Raw genomic sequence first — 22,801 nt, 5'->3', positions numbered from 1 at the left:
TCCCTTTCAATCTCAATCCATCCATCTGACCGACCAAGGTTTTTAGATGGCTGCAAGCAGGGTGGCTGATGGCTTATATAAAGCTGATTTACATAACTTGCATTTTTCATAAGGACAGACCATCAAACACACAGTACATGCGTTTTATACAGGATACAATGCACTTTTCAGCTGGATTGAATAGCATTTGCTATTCTATTATTAGACCGAACTGCTAAGCGGTGTCTTCTATCGAATGTTGTGCCCTCCGGAGGTCACATTTATCTGCTACATATGTCAATGAGGCTGCACTACATTCGCCACGTTGTTACTGTCGCATCGCTTCACTGCCATTTATAAATCCTCTCCCATGACCTCATGGGATAGTAAAGTGACCATTGAATGCACACTTCAGAATCCCGACAGAAGTAGTAGGTCATCTGGGTACATTTTGCCTACTGACTTTCGAATAATATGAATTCGGACATACTACTGTTTTCATGCTGTTTTTCGCATGCTATGTAGTAGGGAAGTATTTGATTTCGGACGCAGTGCATAACTAATGCACTAATGCAGAAGCAAAATGAGCGTTCATGTGCGTCACCGCTCAAGGGCTTGTCTCTCAGTGCTGTCAAAATAAAAGTCCTCCTGACAACACTTATAAGACCAAACAGAAAAACTCTGTAGAAAATACAAAATATTGGCTGATATATCAGCCATGGCGATATATGTTGGTTGACCACTAGTTCAGACCACCAGTCATTTTTTTCCCGCTGCATGTTGCCAGTTGCTGTAACAATTGGTCACTAGATGATGTTGCTAAAGTTAAACTTGTCATGCCACAGACACAATCAAATCATGATGCTCATGTTGCCGTAAATTGCCAGCTTCATTAAAATAAATGATTTCAGGTTGTTTTGTTGTTCCAAATCACTGGTGGTGTGAATGGTGAGAATTGTTAACATTTCAAATCTAAGCCACTGGGAACGAGTGTTCTAACTAGAATACATTTTATACCATTTTATTACGGAAATACCCAGGTTTAGCAATTAAGTTGCAATATTGTCTTTCTCGCTTAAAGATTAATGGTATCCTTCCTGTTGCTAATCACAAGATGCGAACCTATTTGTTGACAAACTGAATTACCTTGTTTGCATTTGTCTCCGCTCAAGATCAGCTTACCTTATTCTAACCCCAGAGTGTAGTGCAAACTCAGCAGGCTTTATTGCCGGCACATGAAAAATTTACAGGACCAATCTGCCAACTACTCCAGCATTTAAACCTTTAATAGATAAGTCCGAGCCGAAGGGGAAAAAAACATCTGCTAATTTATGGAATATTGGTTTCCTCACTGGCTGTTCTGGGATATTTCGCCCCAATGTTTTATGTTTCAGGGGAAGTAACAAAATTGACTTGACATGGATGCAGAATGATCTGATAAGAGGCTAAGCAACTATATTGTGAGGACACCCTCACTTCCTGGATTCCTGGTTTTCAGTTGGTTTTTAGTATGCGAGGATTTGGATTGCTTGACTTCTAAATGTTTGAATGATTTATTTCTAGTGATGGAGTACCTCAGGCTGCTTGTTTGTATATCCAATGTCCCCAATTATTTTATTTTATTTTATTTTTATTTTTGAATTATATAACATATCAAACCAAGTGACATTTATTTGAAAGAAATATAGCACAAATACACATTTCAATCAAAACATTTCACAATGATAAGTGTGTTTTTAGTGATAGATCATGCTGATACACTGCTAATATGTTTCCCTGACTTGCTTTTTTTTTTTTCATTTTCTTGTTTTTTTGTGCAACCTGATGAGAACATCTAAAAGGCCTGACACGCTCACTTGTTTATTAATTTGTTTATTCATTTACTCAATTGTTTGTTCACTTGTCAGATCATTCTTTGCAATAGTATTTGTTTAGTATGATTTGTTATGTAATTGTCATTTGTGCAGTCTGGAAAGAGCATCTGAAGACCTGGTAGGAGGAGAAGTAATCATTTGTATGAAATGTTCTCAGTAACAACTTTTACCCTGTAGACTGTGTAGCTCTATTTTGAATTGACTGGTGCTTCGAATCTAGCTGAAGTTGCACTACCTAACCTGACCTCCAAAAACACATTTGTACACAGAAAATGGTAAAGTCATATTATGTGTATGTGTATTTGAAGTCTCCTGTAAATAACTTGTGTGAAGACAAGACATAAGTGGTCATAAGTTCTCAAGGTGGAGTTTAGAGCGCTATTTATATATTTATTTATTTATGCAGTTTTTTCGAGAGTGAGAAAGAAGACAGAAAAAGTAATATGCCTTGAGCATAACATAAAATAGGATATTGCTGCATATGTAAACCCAATTGGGCAGTTTTTTTTTCAGTAACATTACCTATTGTGTTTTATTTAATCTGGCCAGCAGCCATATCACACTGTAGCCCAAGACTGGTTACCCACTGAAGCTAAGCAGGGCTGAGCCTGGTCAGTAGCATAAATGTCTGCCCACTGCTCCGGGTGTGTGTTCACTGCTGTGTGTGTGCACTTTGGATGGGTTAAATGCAGAGCACTAATTCCAAGTATGGGTCACCATACATGGCCACGTCACGTCACTTTATATAAATGTAATGAATTCTTTTTTGATAATTTAACCCCAAAATCCAAAGAAAGAATTTAGTAATTATCTTTAGCATAAATCGAATGAAAGCGATTTTACAACCCTTGGGATATTTTGGATAAACATGACAATTTAAGTCATCAAATTATTGCTGTATATAATATATTGAAATATTAAATGATTAGTTATTATTGACATTTTTAATTATAATTCTAAAACTATATTATGAACTTCATAATAAAAAAATAACTTTTTAACATATGCAATATAGAATTATTTACATGACAAATTAAGACATTAAATAATTACTGTATTTTTTAAAATTATAATAGGCCTATATGATCGGTGCCCCAGCAACTCACTTTAAGGAGTGAAATATGGCCTCATATGGGAAGGTTAATTTGGTGCTCCTAAATTTTTGACTGTGTTCCTAATTCTTTTTTTTTTTAAGTAACGTAAGCTTAGAGTCCTGAAGAATGAAATGTAACCTTTTACAAACTAATTGCAAATATGTATGCAAAGTGTAAACTATTAAATATAATCTACAAATCATGCAATACTGTACCACTGAATAAGAAGTGTTTTAATGGAGGGCTTAGCTAATCAGGCCATGTAGAGACAATTATTAATCATTCTCATTTTTTATTAAATCATTCTTTCATTTCTCTAATCAACAGTCGTTTTTTGGCAAAAGCAGATAACTCCACATTTCATGTTTTAGAGTTTAAAAAAAACTTGTTTAATCTTTGTAATCTCCTCAGATGACAGATGACTGACAAACATTGTTGTTGTTGTTGTGATCATAAATTGTATGGATGTGATTACACGCAATACACTGAGCTTTTCCCTCACCATTGTAACGCGCTGCTTTTGCAGTGTTCCGTGAAAACGTTTCAGCTTTTATTTTCCTTTTTCGCCCTGAAGATATCACAGGTTCATCAAGTTCGTCGAAATTATCCATCCTCGAACACTTTTAGTCAGCTTTGATGAAACTCCTCTCAGCTAGCACGTCTTTTCAAAGTGAAAGTAGCCTTGTCACCTGACCTGAATACAGCGCGCTGATTCGCTAAAATGGGCTTATCGGCTTCTGTTCAAAAACAACAAGGGTGCTTGTCGGCTTCTGCAGTAAAACGTGAACTCAAGATGCCTTGAAAGTGGACAAAACCGCCTTTTTTGACAAAACGTGTTTAGGGTTCAGATCGCACTATATGTGGAGAATAATGCACGGCATAAAAAATTAAAAATCATTATTTTTTTTAAGTGGCGTTTATTGGTTTTTGCAAATTAACTCTTCATATATACAGTATATATAGTACTAAAACATTATGTTTTCATGGCAGTTTTACTTAGATTCACCCATTTGTAGTGTTCTCCTGAAATAATCAGGGGACTATATTTGCATAATAAATGTGTAACAGTAGATGTATGCTAATTATATGTTTGCTGTGTATGTTTGACTGTTTAGATGTTATGTTTCCATTCTTCATCTTTCAAAATGAGACACTTTGTGAATTATTGGAACTGTAGATGGATAATTGTTGTTAGTGAGTAGACGGAATTCTTCCTACCAGCATGCTAATTTGGTTGCAGCCATCAATTTGTTGAGGCGATCTATACTCTCAAATGCTAATCTGCTCAACAGCTGTGAATATTTTTCATTAGACCCCATTCATAGCTTGATGATGAATGCAAATATGTTAGCAATTACGCAAGTTCTGTGGAAATGGATAATTGTTTGTGAAAGCCAAGACAGTCAGTTTTCAGACACAATCACACAGAGGCCTCAAGGTTTGCATTTCAGATTTATTGACGTTGTTAGATTTCTGACTGAAACTGGGGAAAGTTTTTTTATTTAGAAATGTCCATGTAACGATTGAAGTAACCTGACGCTTTCTTGTTTTCAGACCTCGACTGCTACGGTGAATATAGTGGTGACTGATGTCAATGATAATGACCCTGAGTTTGATCCTCTGCTGCTCCTTAATCTCACAGTTCAAGAGGGAGAGGCGAATGCTTTTGTGGGTCAAGTAAAGGTAAGACCGTAACCACATTCAAAATTCTTTCTACTTGTTCTCCTCGCTGTTTGATCTCTAAACTGTTTGCTCTGCAGCTGCTTTCTGCCCTCTGGAGTCACCTCAGATGGAAATCATGAAGTTTACACTTCAGAGTTTAAGAGTGTAACTTTGTGGTTACACTTTTCTGATCTCTGATCACTTATTGTTGATTTAAAGGAGTCATTCATCCAAGTCATTTTTCCACCCTCATGTCGCTAGCAAACCCACATGTACAGTGGCCGAGAGAGCTCAATGCGCTGCAAATGAAAAAAACACATGCAAATAGAAAAAAACACCTGCAAATTAAGAAAACATCTTCATCAATTTGACAACACACGTGCTGCAAATTCTCACAACACAACCAAATACAGAAACACGCTGCAAATTCTCTCAACATAAACAAAGAAACTGAAAATAAAAAAACAAACAAAATAAAAACAGAAACGCTCTGCAAATATGCACAGACCACATCAGAAATGTTTAAGGGAAGCTCGTTTCTTTGTTTATGTTGTGAGAATTTGCAGCGCGTTTCTGTATTTGTTTGTGTTGTGAGAATTTGCAGCGCGTTTCTGTATTTGTTTGTGTTCTGAGAATTTGCAGCGCGTTTCTGTATTTGTTTGTGTTGTGAGAATTTGTAGCGCGTTTCTGTATTTGTTTGTGTTGTGAGAATTTGTAGCGCGTAGCGCGTTTCTGTAATTGTTTGTTGTGAGAATTTGCAGCGCTTTTCTGTATTTGTTTGTGTTGTGAGAATTTGCAGCACTTTTCTGTATTTGTTTGTGTTGTGAGAATTTACAGCGTGTTTCTGTCTTTGCAGTGCATTCCTGTATTTGGTTGTGTTGTGAGAATTTGTCAAATCGATGAAGATGTGTTCTTAATTTGCATGTGTTTTTTTTCATTTGCAGCGCGTTGAGCTCTCTCGGCCACCGCACACGTGACTTTTTATGTGGAAAAAAAATTTAATTAATTAAATTGAATTTGTTATAATTCTTTTAAGTTTCAGAAAAGATGCAAAAGCATCATAAAAGATCCATAAAAGTAAAATTGTGCACTATATTCGGTGTCTGATTTTTTATTTATCAGATTATTTATTTATTTATTAGAAACAGATGATAATTGATGTTGTTATTTACTAACAATCATTATCTAAGCTATTATATGATGTCAGAAGAGTTTGGAGTGTGTGAAAAGCGTTAGAGCTGAGAATACTAAACTGAGAACCTGAAGGCATAATCAAATTAACTAAAATAATTAACAAATGCAAGAGGCAGGAGATGTGTACGGCTGTCTGAATAGCTACATTGCAGTTCTGTGGAAATTTGTGGATCACTCTGCAGTCTGAAGTGTAGTCACATTAGTGAAACTTTGGCAAATGTAATCTTTTACATGGGTTCCTTTTGAAATGACAGGATTTCTGCACTAATTTGCATCTACTTTGCATATATTTCCAAAACAAAAATCTGAACATTGGATAAAGAAAAAAAATGCTTGAGTGGCTTTGAATTGCACTGACTGATTCTTTAAAAAATAATCTGCTCATGAGAGACATTTTTATTTGCTAATGCTAATGATTATACAAAACCATGTTTTAACTGATTCAAACGTGCAACTTGTCTTTTGGAAATATTCAGTACAAATATGGCTCTTAAGAGTCTTTTGTTTCAGGAATCGGGTACAGTAGCACTTTTTCCTCTGTATATTTTTGATTCACTAAAAGCAACTCGTTTGAGTCATGGTTATTTTTATGAATTGAACTGTGATTAAGCTGTAAGTTTGACTCTTTGAAAATAATCAGCTCAATAGAGCCATTTGTTTGTGAATCAGACTACACTGCTCGTGTTTGTTTTTGCATGCAGCCTGCAAAATAACTAAAATAAAGACAGAATCTTTTTATTGCTTCACATTCTGTATAGACTCTGAACTGACTTTCACAACTACACGACACATCCGCTCCATGTTTTACTCCGCTTCTCACACGTAAGTCCTGCTCACTTCCATTAGCACAAATATGTATACTGCAGTATAGCAAAATCCCTACACTTGTATGTATATAACATCATGTTACAATGCCAGTGCTTTTGCTAATTGTTCACCTCTTGACAAGATGATATTTGTGTGAGCGCTGCAGTACGACAAGCTTCATTTACAAACCCTCACTTGTCCTGAATTCATTTGGAGCTCCTGACACGTCTCCCAGCGAGAGGCACATTGGATATGGTCCAAAGATTAATGCTAGCTAAACATCCCCTACGGCTAACGTGGAGCAGCAGAGGTTTCCATATCATTAGAGAAATACCCACAGAGCTCTATCAGCGCTATCACAGCAGAGCCTGCATCGCTGCTGATATTACACCTGGCCGGCGTGCTCATATCAAATGACTCCAAATGCGCCACAGCATGGGAAATTTTAACTTGTTTGAAGTCGGTTAAGTTTAGGTCAGAGAGTCTCGTCTCATTGTCTGCAGTTGGAGAACTCGTTGGTTGACATGCTGTCCATATTCTTGTGCTTGTTTTTCATCTGAACGTTTTTTATGAACTCGTGTACTTGCCATTTTGATGTGGGCAAAAGCAGACACCTTAATGTTTTGCCGGGCCTTCTCTTTGATGTACTTGTCTGTATTCCGTCAATACGCCTCATAATGATTTCAACTCAAAGCAGAAGTGAGACAAATAAGTGGGCAATTGTTGTTATCAGAGGCGCTACAAATTAGTGTGAAGCATGACTGCTAATTAGAAAACAGAGTGAGAACTTGTCTTTCTGCCATTATTTGCCTGATAATGCAATCATCATTTGTAAAGTCAATGTGAAACCCCTTTCACAAACCACTTACTTGCATATACTTTTTTTTCCAGTATATTCAACTAGAAAAAAAGGGAATTGGGGGGTTTTACATGACATAATTTTCAACTAAAAACTGAAAACTTTTTATGTTTTTTGGCCGTTCAAATTTTGACTACGTTGTCATCTGTACGCAAAGAGTTTTTAAAAAATGCAAAGGAAAACTTTTACGTTTTTATTACAGTCGTTGTCTTGTAAATGCAACCTTTGATTTTCTACATCAAAATTGATTGGATTGTGAAAGATGGAGTCAGATTGTTGATAGAAAGTGACTATCAAGTAAGAGCGATTTGTGATCTCAGTTGAAAAGAAAGTTGTTTTAGAAGTGCCGCAAGTCAGTGCATTTTGATGAAAGATTACAAAGACTTTGTGGAATCGTTCGCATTAAGAACAGAAAAGTGCATTAATGTGTCACATGGGATTTTGATGTCATTGACTTGACTAAGGACAAAGCTTTCATGTTCTCCATTTCGTGATGCCTGACTTTGGAAGCATTAGGAAGCAAAACAATTGTGGCATGTTGTCAGAGTGATTCTTCCATTGACTTTGGTGTTTCAGCTTTGGCGGTAGTAAATGAGTTTAGTCCCGACCCTTTGGCGAAGGACAGTGTTAGTTCTATCTACGTCTGTAAAATGTATAGCAGCCAGTCTTGGAATGCTTTGTTTCATGGCTTATCAGAATCAAACGCACTTTGCCTGAGTGTCAATGAGGTGCTTTCATGCACAAGTGTTGAACGGATAAGAAGCAGATAACACAGCTGGGAGTTTGCGTGATGCCATTAAATCTGATATTTAAGGCCTGTCTAAATGAAGAAACTTGAGAGGCCACAGAAGGGAAGAGACACTTTATTGATGGTCCATTTGTCATTCCCAGGTTATATCGTGAGACATTATTCCATGAATCAGAAAAGAAGAGACTTTGAGGAAACTTCCTAGATGTTCTTTTCATTACAATGAAAGACTTTGGTGTTTCAGCTTTGGCGGTAGTAAATGAGTTTAGTCCCGACCCTTTGGCGAAGGACAGTGTTAGTTCTATCTACGTCTGTAAAATGTATAGCAGCCAGTCTTGGAATGCTTTGTTTCAGGGCTTATCAGAATCAAACGCACTTTGCCTGAGTGTCAATGAGGTGCTTTCATGCACAAGTGTTGAACGGATAATAAGCAGATAACACAGCTGGGAGTTTGCGTGATGCCATTAAATCTGATATTTAAGGCCTGTCTAAATGAAGAAACTTGAGAGGCCACAGAAGGGAAGAGACACTTTATTGATGGTCCATTTGTCATTCCCAGGTTATATCGTGAGACATTCTTCCATGAATCAGAAAAGAAGAGACTTTGAGGAAACTTCCTAGATGTTCTTTTCATTACAATGAAAGTGAATGAGGACTCAAGCTGCCAAGTTCCAAAATAACAAAAAGGAGTCGTATGGACTTTTTTTTTTAAGCTGAAAAGCTTGTTATATGGGTTTGGAATGACATGAGGGTGAATAAACAATGGTAATTTTCATTACTGGGTGAACTATTTCTGTACCGTTAAGATTTAGTAAGACTTTTTATTGATGTCTGTGAGCTGAGTGGGGATAATTGACATGAAATTGTCAAAGAACAACACAGTGCACCTGTCTGCACCACTGCAGGGAGTCACAAATCTTGCTGGTGTTTTTGTTGATTGTCTCATCACCCTGCTGATGAAGCAGGTGTCTTTGGAGGGGTGGTACGGTGACTTTGTGTGGTGACGTGTTGAAATTATAAACTAACGTTATGTTTTCGCAGCCATATGGACAGGTTATTTCTCTCTGTGTGGGGCAGGGAGTTCCCACAGTCATGAATACCTAAAAAAAAGGGGGATTTTAACATTGAAATGGCAAGGCCATGGGAATTTTGATAACACTTTACAGTAAGGTTCAATTCATGTTGATTAAAAAAGTTGACATTAGTTATTGAAGGTATCATGTATTAACAATTAACATTTTTGCTGCTTTTTTAAATCTGTCAATCTGTTATTAATATTTTATTGTTCATTACTAATTCATGTTTTTTATGTTAACTAATGTAACTTTGTTGCATTAAACATTTAAATGATATATGTTCATGATATTAACTAATGATAATTTATCTAACACAAATATTAATGTGTTGAAATTAACATATTAACGTTCAATTAATAATTGTTCATTGTAGTTCATGATAGTAATTTTACCAAACTGAACCTGAAGTGTTACCAACATTTCTTTACAAAATATATATATATATATATATATATATATATATATAAAATACACTACTGTTCAAAATATTGGGGTCAAGTTAAAACTTTTGTACAGGACGCATTTATTTAAACTTATAATATTACAAAAGATTTATATTTCAAATAAATGCTGTTCTTTGGAACTTTCTATTTATCAAAGAAATGTATCACAGTCCCCACAAAAAATATTAAGCAGCAAGAATAAATCACAATTCAATATATATTTAAATAGAAAACACTTATTTTAAATTGTAATCATATTTCACAATATTTACTGTTTTTACTGTATTTTATCACATAAATACAACCGTGGTTAACATAAGAGACTTCTTTCAAAAACATAAAAACAAAATTGTACTGAACCTGAACTTTTGCATTTTGTCCATAATGATCTCATTGAGGACATTTGTTCACTGATTTAGAGAAGTGTGTATAAACCTAATAATTCAAAATTGCATGCAAATTACATGACATGCAAATGGAAATCCGCCCAACAATCTCTTTATAATTTTCTCTGAAAGAAAGAGTCCTAATCCAATAATCAAAAACAACTGGGGACATTTTTGGAAAATTCAAGTAAGTTTTAAAATTAAATGTCCAGCAAGCACATATGAGTGTAATTGAGTGTCTAAGTGATGTATGTCTTCTTTTAGATATCTATGTAAATGTTTGTGTGTGTCCTCATCCAGGCTACTGATCTGGACCTGGGCGTTAATGGGCAGGTCCGATACCAACTGGTCAGTCACAGAGATCTCTTCAGGATCAGCACTGATGGCAGCATCTTCACAGCTGTGCCTCTGGACCGTGAGGAAAGGGCTCAGTATGATTTGGTTGTGCAGGCTTCGGATGGGGCCAGGGACCCTCGCCGGACCACTGTCACACTCTCCATCAAAGTGCTGGACATGGATGACAACAGCCCAGCCTTCTCCCAGCCTGTGTATCAGGTCACACTGCCAGAAAACAGCCCAGTGGGCATGATCATCCTCAATATCAGTGTAAGTTACACACGTGCCATGTATGCATGTGTATACATACCACATGCATAGTCAACACATCAAACACAGCCAGATCAAAAACATGACTCCATGAAATTATCCTCTGGAAAGCATTTATTTGCTAATGTTGTCTTAACTTGACAAGTTGGACATGTTTTACATTTGTAAAGGGGTTCTTGGCTGGTTAATTTATTTGGAATATGTAGCTTGTTAACTTGACTTACTGAGAGACCCTTAGCGAAAATCCATAACATGTTTGTAACCTGCTTAAAAGACACTCTTTAAACATATTTTTTGTTAAATCTTAACATCAGTTAATACATTGTCATGAACTGACAATGAACAATGCTTGTATTACATTTTGAAGAATGCAGTTGACATGAAATGAAAATGAACCCTATCTTTTTTCTAAAAGCATGTTATAGATCTTATTGTGAATATAACATTTATTTGTATATATGCTTCATTTTTTTAAATGTTTTGACTTAGTAATGTTTCATGGAATACTTCACCCAAAAATGAAAATTCACTGAAAAGTCATCTATGAGTTTGTTTCTTTATATATATATATATATAGTATGGGGTCTGACATCTGGACATGCCTAGTAGTTAACGTCATGATGGTACTGCGTTTCTATCATAAAATTATGTAAAATAACTGCTACAGTGCTACAAAACTATTAACTTTTACCACAACAAGAATAGCAATATACTGTATAGTGAGAGAATTGCCAGATTTACTAGCCATTACTTTTGTAAATGATTGCAACCACAATTAAGAAATATTGCTTAATGAACATCTATTTTGACAAATTATATTTTTCTCCCATTCTGAAATGAATCCTGCATTTATGTTAAGGATGAGGGATATTTGACTTACCCTCAAGTCATCTATGAGTTTGTTTCTTTATATATATATATTGAGTATGGGGTCTGACATCTGGACATGCCTAGTAGTTAACGTCATGATGGTACTGCGTTTCTATCATAAAATTATGTAAAATAACTGCTACAGTGCTACAAAACTATTAACTTTTACCACAACAAGAATAGCAATATACTGTATAGTGAGAGAATTGCCAGATTTACTAGCCATTACTTTTGTAAATGATTGCAACCACAATTAAGAAATATTGCTTAATGAACATCTATTTTGACAAATTATATTTTTCTCCCATTCTGAAATGAATCCTGCATTTATGTTAAGGATGAGGGATATGTCAGTCACTCCCGAAACTTTGCTGCTTGTGCAGTATATAACCCTTAGCACGAAAAACATATTTTATATTTATTATATTTATTTAGCCTAGAAAGTGCACAAATAGCACTTCCTTTATAATCACTAAAAAGGTGTCACTTCAGTTCATCGCAATCTCACAAATTTCCTTCATAAGCAATGAACCTCTTATTTACATTGTGTTACAGTAAGAGGATTCGCGAGCGCGCGGAACAAAATCCGGTGTTTATTTGAACGGAATGGCCAAACAGAGGTGTTCAAGTATCAACGGATCTGTCTGTGATTGGCTACATTGCTCAATGCTACAAAAACAACTTGTAAATAGAAACTTTTGACGTTCTCCAGACCACAAACACAAATATGCACTGGAGCGTTTACTAAATCTGTTTCGCTAATATCCTATTACATTTTCAACGTAGGTTGCTTTTCACTGCTTGAGAAAAGTGTCAATCGTGTGAGTCTCATGCTGAATTTGAGTTTGTCTGTTTCTAAATGCTGCAGCCCATAAATTGCAACATTGTGTTGAAAACAAGCCATAGTTTTCTTCTCCTGATTATATCAACAGACTCATTGAAAAAATGTTCCACTTCCTACATTTTTGCGAAATTCCACGAGAATACTAAGGGTGCTCCGATTGATCGGCTACCAATCACTATCGGCCGATAATCACGTTGGGATGTTTGATCGGCGGTCTCTAAAAAGGCAGATCTCAAAAAACCGATCTCAAGCTGATGACGCTGCCCTGAGAGGGTTGGCACGACATGCACCGGCACCGTCTCAGTCTCTGTCCGGCACGGGTAAAATAATTATAATGCTGAAGGTGAGGTACTCACCTTCATATTTCTTCATTAAATAACTTGTAAAGTAATTTGAAAACCTTGTGTGAGATGTAATTTCACAAACAGCGGGAGTGAATCACTGCGCGCGCTCTCACTCTTTCTCTCGCAAAATGTCGCATGTTAACGGATTAATAAAGCGTGCACACTGCAGACGGTTGCAGTCAGGCAGTGCTTTCCATGAGCGGTGAGTCTGCAGCAGTGCAGTGATAGTTTCCAGACCGAGTCTATTTTTGCTGCACTGCAAGCCCTGAATTAAAGTAACAGCGCATTGTTTGCAGTAAATATGAACATGGATTGACACGAAAATGTAGTAATTACACCATAAATGCATATTATTAAAGTCTACTGTGTTTCACAGTCAACACATATGGCTTTTTGGCTAGGTTTAAAGGAAAAGAACACTTTTAGATGAACAAGGCAATAATAGATGGCACTCGTGGAGGTAGGAAAACGTAGGAAAGTTCTTTATGAACTGCAGGATTGCTTGTAATAAAGATTTCAATGAAAAAGGAAAGGCAGTAAGTAAAGAGCTGACTATTTCTGTCAATGGTAAGTTTATGATAACGTAAGAAAAGCAGTTTAAATGTTTTGACACTTGCTTGAGCAACTTAATATATATATCTTAAGTAAATGCAAAAGTAAAAAGCATTGAATAACGTGTTGCTTATGTTTATTGTTTAAACATGTCTGTGAAAGATTGTATTACTGTACTGTGTAAAAAAAAAAAGAGGATTCGCGAGCGCGCGGAACAAAATCCGGTGTTTATTTGAACGGAATGGCCAAACAGAGGTGTTCAAGTATCAACGGATCTGTCTGTGATTGGCTACATTGCTCAATGCTACAAAAACAACTTGTAAATAGAAACTTTTGACGTTCTCCAGACCACAAACACAAATATGCACTGGAGCGTTTACTAAATCTGTTTCGCTAATATCCTATTACATTTTCAACGTAGGTTGCTTTTCACTGCTTGAGAAAAGTGTCAATCGTGTGAGTCTCATGCTGAATTTGAGTTTGTCTGTTTCTAAATGCTGCAGCCCATAAATTGCAACATTGTGTTGAAAACAAGCCATAGTTTTCTTCTCCTGATTATATCAACAGACTCATTGAAAAAATGTTCCACTTCCTACATTTTTGCGAAATTCCACGAGAATACTAAGGGTGCTCCGATTGATCGGCTACCAATCACTATCGGCCGATAATCACGTTGGGATGTTTGATCGGCGGTCTCTAAAAAGGCAGATCTCAAAAAACCGATCTCAAGCTGATGACGCTGCCCTGAGAGGGTTGGCACGACATGCACCGGCACCGTCTCAGTCTCTGTCCGGCACGGGTAAAATAATTATAATGCTGAAGGTGAGGTACTCACCTTCATATTTCTTCATTAAATAACTTGTAAAGTAATTTGAAAACCTTGTGTGAGATGTAATTTCACAAACAGCGGGAGTGAATCACTGCGCGCGCTCTCACTCTTTCTCTCGCAAAATGTCGCATGTTAACGGATTAATATGTTAATGGATTAATAAAGCGTGCACACTGCAGACGGTTGCAGTCAGGCAGTGCTTTCCATGAGCGGTGAGTCTGCAGCAGTGCAGTGATAGTTTCCAGACCGAGTCTATTTTTGCTGCACTGCAAGCCCTGAATTAAAGTAACAGCGCATTGTTTGCAGTAAATATGAACATGGATTGACACGAAAATGTAGTAATTACACCATAAATGCATATTATTAAAGTCTACTGTGTTTCACAGTCAACACATATGGCTTTTTGGCTAGGTTTAAAGGAAAAGAACACTTTTAGATGAACAAGGCAATAATAGATGGCACTCGTGGAGGTAGGAAAACAAAGTTCTTTATGAAGGGAAGGATTGCTTGTAATAAAGATTTCAATGCAAAAGGAAAGGCAGTAGAGCTGACTATTTCTGTCAATGGTAAGTTTATGATAACGTAAGAAAAGCAGTTTAAATGTTTTGACACTTGCTTGAGCAACTTAATATATAAATCTAGAAGTAAATGCAAAAGTAAGACGCATTGAATAATGTGTTGCTTATATTTATTGTGTTTAAACATGTCTGTGTATTACTGTACTGTGTAAAAAAAAAAGAATTGCAATGCTGAAAAAGCATTTTCAGTGACAAAGTTTCAATTTGAAATCAAATTAATGGATAAATATTGTGTTTGTGGTAAACATCCACGGATCAGTAGCGGACTCCTGTGTGAAAGCTGCTTCCCCTTTCACAAGAGTCACCCAGAGGGGAATTCCCCCCATTTTCAAAAATGAAATTCAGGCCCTGAATAAATGTCTAAAAATCCTGATTGGAGTATCACTATAAATTGTTATAAATGATAAAAAGAAGGCTTTAAAAAGATCGGTATCGGTGATCGGTATCGGCAGATACTGCTTTCTGTGATCGTGATCGGCCTCAAAAACCCTGATCGGAGCACACCTAGAAAATACAATCGATTAAAATACTTATTTTTCATGTGGTTCCTTGCACAATACTGTGACCTCAAAACACTTTTACCAAAGCACATGATTTGTAAACTAATACATTTTGACATTTGTTTCTCATAATCTCTATACATATGACTTTTCTAATGTAAACTTGCTCAGTCGCTCACCTGGTACACCATTACACTTGCAATGTGGACCACTCACATACAAGTCCTGTCGAACACGAAAGAGATAGAAGACTTGTAGAAACAAACTAAAATACCATGATTGCTTCAATAAATGCATTTGTATCTCACATTTGCTTTTGTTAAAACTATCTGTTAGGGTTTAGTGTATGTGGTACGTTATTTTCAAATGCAATAGAGCATTCATCCACTAAATGGATGTTTCATTGGTGAACTGCCACAATATGTACAGCAACCAACTTAATAAAATGTTGCTAGATTCACCTTAATCTGTTTAGGATAAAACGGAACCGCTGCATTACAAGACCAGACACAATTTTATCCTCAGGAGCTACACTGCACAGCCTTACAGAACCGTCCAAAAGCCTGTGTCCTCTCGGGATGTTGTTTAGTTTGCCATAATGGTTAATTTGTGAGTTCCCACAGCTCAGTGCCTTGCTGCCAGTGAAATATCTTTTTAATTTACTCATCGCTTCCGGGTCACTACAGGATTCGTTTCAATCATTAATGTAACCCGGTCATTTGGTTTATTCAGAAAAGGTTTAAGGGTTTAATTAATGCCGAGATTAGAATTACTCATCCAAAGTGTTTTGGGCCTAATGTCTCACACAGGCACTGGATCCTGATTTGGATGCCAACGTCACGTACCGTATCAGGACCAAGGAGGCCAGAGAGCAGTTTGCAGTGAACCCTCTCACCGGTGAGCTGAAGGTGCTTCACTCACTTGATTTCGAGAAACTCTTACCGAACGGGACAACATGGACCTTCGTGGTGGAGGCTGTGGATGGCGGAAGCGGCAAAATGCCACCGGGGTTGGCCTCTGTTTCTGTCACTGTATTGGTAAGAGAGTCTCAATTATGTTCTTCAATTCCAACCAAACTCCTTAAAATCAAGTATTTTTAGTCGACTGCCTTCTTGATAATGTACCCAGACAGCTATTATATACTAACCCGGCTAGCACGGAGATTCATACTGGTCTAAGCTGGTCTTTTCAGTAAGGGATATCCCAAAAGTGTTGCTGTCCTGTGATTTCTCAGCAGCCGCTCTTAAGCCCTGTGGACATTGACAGCTAGAGTCTGTATTATGTTTGAAATGGTCATTAGGTCCACAAGACCTCTGTTGTGTAACCAGCTGATTTGTAAGGTCTTAGAAGATTAAGTTCCACACACTGGATCAGCGGTGGCGAACTCCGGTCCTGGAGAGCTGCAGCCCTGCAGAGTACAGCTCCAACCCTAATTAAAACTCACCTGCCTGTAGCTTTCTAGTAACCCTTCAGACCTTGATTAGCGTGTTCAGGTGTGTTTGATTAGGGTTGAAGCAAAACTCTGCAGGGGCTGCGGCTCTCCAGGACCGACGTTCGCCACCCCTGCACTGGATGAATGTCAATTAGCTCGCACTGGAAATGGAAGTGGGTAAAAGAGATCGTTTGGGGGGGGGGGGGACCATTTTCCAGTTTAATGCTGCTGTTGTTTGTTTGTGGGATCTGCAAACCAATTATTAGAATGGGTGACTATTTTCGTCTTTTATGTAGTTTTAAGAACATATTTCAGCATTCAAAGTAATTTAATGTCTTTATACTATCATAAGCTGTAAATGTGGCATCACATTTACCACTGTTCAACAAATTTTCACAAGCAGAATCCATGAGAATGGGAATTTCATGCAAGGGCAAAAAACGGAAGTTGGTCGCATGGATTAATGAAACTTTATTTTTGGTTTCAGACTTGGTTAAATGAATACATACATTTTGGTTTCAGTAAAAAAATTGATTTCTGTGCATCACTAAAATATATAGCTATCAATTCACGCATGATATTTGTAAAAAAAAATAATAAAACAAAAGTAAACAAACAAAATATTTTATTACCGTCAGACAAGTAAGACTACAGATTACATTTTTATAGGTAGTGTAGCATGTCAACGTGTTGTTGTTTTTTTTAGTCCCAATCTGTTGCAAACACTACATTACAGCAAAGGTACCTGATGCAAATATTCAAATGTTCTCTCCTTAATTGTCTTCTCTCTCATATACACATAGGTCTGATACATTTTAGTGAATGGAAGTAAAATGTATAGTTTATAGTTTAGTTTGCGACTGTTAATCACAGTGTTTAACTTAGTTATAAAAATGGTTAAATAAATGAATAGTTATAGAAATGGTTATAAATAGTTTTATTAGTTGCATTTAGTGTAACTGTATCAGTTCAAACACTATCACCCTATTTGAACTCCTAAATGAGATCCTTTAGCTTCCCTTGTTCATATAAATGTTGTATTCTTCTTTGGTCAAGCTTCGACAAGAGAGCCAGGACACTGTTAGACATGTAACCAGTTGTTTAGGATTACATTTATTTTTTTTAAGTTTATTTCATTTCCCGAACAGCCTGCAGTTTGATAGGTTTCAGCTTCAGAGAAAAAGAGTTTAAGTAAAAGCATTTTCATGTAAGGAGAAACAAAGCTTAATACGTCCTCTACAGTCTCCCAAGAACCCCTAATTGTTTCTGTGTTGGGATTATTTATTAATTTTCCTTCTGTGCATGGTGTGGCTAATTGATAATTAGTTGCTGTGGAAAATGAAAACGTGAACGGTGGAAATTAATGTGCTACCTGATGCATGGAAACGAGGAGTGATTATGATGGGATAGAGGCACCAAGGCACCATCCTATTGGAGAAAACGGTCCCAGTGCGACTAAGAGCACCTTTGTGAACTCACTACACTTTGCAGATTTACTTTAAGGCTTGACGGCTAATTTTCATCTGGAGAGGGAGAAGACACACATAGATGTGTGGGATTAGAAAATAAGAGAGAAAAAAACAATTTCACTACAAAGTACTTTCTCAGGCCCTTTTATTTTGGGGATGTGAGCAATAGCAAAGTTTTATTAGTCGGTACTCAGGACTCAAGGACATCCTTGAATAAGCGCATTCTTACAGGAAGGATGAAGGGTGGTGGATTGACAGGGGAGGGAGGTGTAATTTGGATACCTGAACCCGCTGGCCTCTCCTTGGACTCAGAGGTGGCTGCTCTATTGAGTGTATTAGGTCACATTGCGTCTCTTCCATCTCCCAGAATCACCTGTGTCATCAGCATTCATGGGAGCCAACCGCACTTTTCCGCTTTGCCGTATCTTTCACATATACATCTTTGTGGGAAAAAAGTTAAGGTCCTCCACAAAGTAAGAAACCACTTTTACAGCAGCCTTGTATCCGGAAGTTTCTCCATAGAGGTTAAAATAAAAAATGAGTGTATAAAAAGTTATAAACCATGATCCAAACAGATCTACAACATTACAGACATTTATTTGTTTCATTATTATTATTATTATTATTATTTACTAAAGTAAGCATTAGTAATGAGTTAATGAAGCTTCGCAGAAGCAAATACCTTTAGCATCATGATGATGGATTGTATCAATACTGTAATTTTGAGTCCATTGTATGAAATGGTGGTATTATATCAAACTATTCACTTATAGTCAAGAAAATACAATATAAAAACAATAGATTTTTATGTTACACCAACATTTTGAAATACGTACAAATATACTGTATTAGCTATTTCAGAGTGTTGTAAGACTTGATTCCATCATTTGTGAAGTTTTATGGGAATGGATGGTTGCTGCTGAGCTTTTTCGCAGTGATTGTTATTTCTAGAACAGCGACTTCTCTCATTGGTGGATATCTGTTTAGAATTCTGGGTAATATAGTTCCTCACTGGAAATTTGCCATTAAACAATTTTTAATGAAGTTGAAATCACATTGAGAAGCATGTATCACTTTTTGTCTATCCTGAAATATTGACAATAGACAAAACAAAAATTGGTCAAAACATTTTTAAACTTTTTTTTTTTTAATAAATAAAATGTAATAGAAATGCACTGAAATTTCTGCAACCAAAAATATTGTCAAAATAGCCAAAAAATAATAATAAGTTTGGTACATTCTCAGATGTACCACTGTTTTCAAACTTCTGAGGGCATGGGTATGTCTATCTTGAAATGTCATTATTAAAAACAATTTTTTGTAATTTTTTTTAGCTCCAGAAGCACTCTATTGCAATATATTAGCACCCCTTTTTCAGCTTTGCCTCTTTATTCTCTCTAGTAACCTTTTCATCTGCCTTTAGTGCTCTCTCAGTGGCTATAATTATGTCTCACCCAACTTTTTCCCCCAAAAGTCCCCGGGCATCTAGCACTGTGACACATCCTTAATGCACTGCATGATCTACTATTGAATAAATGCCATTGTTGCTTAGTGTTTTAGTGTTCGAGGCTAGCTAATGGGGCCTGAGCTAGTGCACAGTCTAACAGTTGCAAAACAGTAGAGGCAGGCGAAGCGAGCAGGAGTCAAGGCACTAATCAGAGTTTGATGTTCTGTGTCTGGGCAGGACATGAACGACTTCACACCAGTGTTCAGTCAAACGCTGTACCGGGGAATGGTGGCACCCAATGCAATCAAAGGGACCATAGTGACCACCGTACATGCTGAGGACCTGGACCCACTGGTGAGTTGACTTGATTATATGTGTTCCTTCATCAGTGAGATATTTCATTCAAGGAATAGTTCACCCTAAAATGAAAATTACCAGACAATTTATTCACCCTCCGGCCATCAAAGATGTAGATGAGTTTGTTTCTTCAACACAACATATTTGGAGAAATGTAGCATTACATCACTTGCTCACCAATGGATCCTCTGCAGTGAATGGGTGCCGTCAGAATGAGATTTCAAACAGCTGATAAAACATCACAATAATCCACAAGTAATGTGCAACAAAAAACATGCAATTTTTCACTTCAGAAGATGTTAACTGATGTACTGGAGTTGTGTGGATTACTTGTGGATTATTGTGATGTTTTTATCAGCTGTTTGGACTCTCATCCTGACGGCACCCATTCACTGCAGGTGATACGCTAGTGAGCAAGTGATGGCCTGCTTCCAATGAAGAAGCAAACTCATTTTCATCTTGGATGGCGTGATAGTGAGTACATTTTCTGGAACTAACTATTTCTAGAAACAAACTAGTCCTTTAAGGAATGAAAGTTCTTCTTTAAGGAATCATAGTTCTTCATTTGTACACACACCATGCACAGATGCTTAATAGCAATAAGAACACATGAGATTTTACGCCGATAGTCAAACGTCATGCTTCACAAGAACACAGTCGCCTTGATCTTTTTTCTGAAAAATGTCACTGAAGATATATTGAGTGTAGCATCAAGTCTCTAATGATTAAACTAGAGTGTCATTGACAGTCTCTATTGGTCGCTGCCTGATGTGACTGTGAATAGGTCTGACTGCGTTGTGCAACGAGCGAATGTGTACTGTGTGGCATGACTTCAAAGGGCTAAGCACAATAAAACAAAGATAAGAAGAGAAAAAACATCAGCAAAGACTCAAAGCTGTGTGTGTGTTTAACTGAAGAGGCAGCTACACCAGCCCAACCGGTGAGTAACAGCCTGGCACGTCTCCAGCGTTAAGCCCCAGAGCTCTACCTACCCTCCACAGGCACAATCGCAGACAAACACAACCATCATCACACAACGGCATGTATTTTACCAGGGTCCAGGGCTATTATAGTATTGATTATTTATTTATTTATTTTTTTTCAATTTCAGTTTAGTTTTAGCATTGTTTTGTTTTGCCTGTTTTTTGTTTTGCTTTTATTTTTGTTTTATTCTGTTTTGTTTTTTATTTTTGTTATTTTGTTTTATTCTGTTTTGGTTTTTTATTTTTGTTATTTTGTTTTGTGTTGTGTTTTGTTTTTTGCTTTGCCTGGCTTTTTTGTTTTTGTTTTTTATGCTTTTTTTTCAATTTACAACAACAGATCATATTAAATTACTGTTGAGTTATATGTTCTAATTGCAATTTGTATTTTTTATTGTATTTTGTATTTTTTTTTTTTAAGCTCTGCACCAGAGAACAACTAGTGGCTGGATTTGAATCAACTAAATGAGACTCAGGTTTCTTTTAAAATGTACAATGTGACTATTTCTTAGTATCTAGCAAACCCCCAGAAGGTTTTTTTATGCCGCAACTGATGACATGCTAGCATGACTGTCAGGTCAAATTCATTTTCCAGGAGCAGCTGGTCTGCTTCCCCTCCTCCAGATTTACTTTCCCTGAAACATCACATACATGTTGTACATGTCAATCAGACACTCAGTTCCTGTTGAACTGGGCAGCACACACTCATATTAATGGATGATAAATGAAATTATTCTTATTTATTATATATTATTTTGATTTTAGTTAACAAAAATATATTATATACTGCTTGTTTTCATTAAAGAAAATAACTTGGTCACAAATCCCATGTAGCAACCACACAAACAACCTTTTTTGGTCAGTCTGACTTTACTCTTTCCCTCTCTCTTGCTCTTACATGCTTTCTTTTTTTCTTTTTCCTTCAATCCAAATGCATATTCACTTGGAGGTGTGCAGACGTAACGCTTCTCCGTAACCTCAACCTCTAAAAAGATCAATTGTGCTTCTCGATTCAGCCCATAACTCAGCACACATGTCAAGACTGGTCAGGGGCAAAGCAGGCCAGCAGCCCCAGCTGCGACTGGAAATTGAATTTAGCCTGACAGTCATGCTAGTACGTCATCTGTTGCAGTATAAAGCACCGCTTGGGGTTTCTAGTTCGCCGCATCCATATGAGAATAAGCAATTGTCACGTTGTGCATTGCTATTATACAGTAGGTTAATGGAAAGATTTGTCGATTCAGCCCATAACTCAGCACACATGTCAAGACTGGTCAGGGGCAAAGCAGGCCAGCAGCCCCAGCTGCGACTGGAAATTGAATTTAGCCTGACAGTCATGCTAGTACGTCATCTGTTGCAGTATAAAGCACCGCTTGGGGTTTCTAGTTCGCCACATCCATATGAGAATAAGCAATTGTCACGTTGTGCATTGCTATTATACAGTAGGTTAATGGAAAGATTTCTGTTTTCATCAGTGAACTGTAAACTACTGTCGCTTGCTAAGCTACAATCTGTTTATTACAGAATGAAGTCAAGCTGCAAACAAAAATAGTTAAATTGCAGCTACTTATTGGAGATAATATATATATTATACTTTTAAGTACTGTAATTTTATTTTATAATAATGGAAAAAGCACATTGATTAAAAAAACAGTATCTAAAAAAAACCATCCGAGTGAATCTTTATTTTTTTTTTCTTGCAAAGTTACTTCAGAGCAGTGGCATTTATCTTATATGCCTCTGCTTGCTCAACAGCAGCATGTGAAATATGGCTCTGAATTAATGCCATATAATGTGACATTTTGTCAACCTGAACTGCTGTCACACTACTCAAAAATGAAGTTAGGTTAGTAGCATTGCTGCTTGAGGTT

The 22,801-nt window shown here is 36.8% G+C and overlaps 1 protein-coding gene across 1 annotated transcript in view; it reads left to right on the top strand.

The window, feature by feature from the left end:
• pcdh15b (protocadherin-related 15b) overlaps positions 1-22,801 on the top strand; it is a 187,163-nt gene that overhangs the window by 105,520 nt on the left and 58,842 nt on the right. The window contains exons 17-20 of the mRNA XM_016287345.1: positions 4,502-4,630; positions 10,423-10,728; positions 16,055-16,282; positions 19,831-19,947. Of these exons, the coding sequence (XP_016142831.1) occupies positions 4,502-4,630; positions 10,423-10,728; positions 16,055-16,282; positions 19,831-19,947 (780 nt within the window). The remainder of the gene's footprint in view (positions 1-4,501; positions 4,631-10,422; positions 10,729-16,054; positions 16,283-19,830; positions 19,948-22,801) is intronic.

This window comes from Sinocyclocheilus grahami, unplaced genomic scaffold, assembly GCF_001515645.1.
Source record: "Sinocyclocheilus grahami isolate Dianchi unplaced genomic scaffold, SAMN03320097.WGS_v1.1 scaffold221.1, whole genome shotgun sequence".
Taxonomy (NCBI): domain Eukaryota; kingdom Metazoa; phylum Chordata; class Actinopteri; order Cypriniformes; family Cyprinidae; genus Sinocyclocheilus; species Sinocyclocheilus grahami.
Note: the sequence above shows the minus strand (reverse complement) of the source record. Positions and strands in the feature narration are given on the sequence as shown.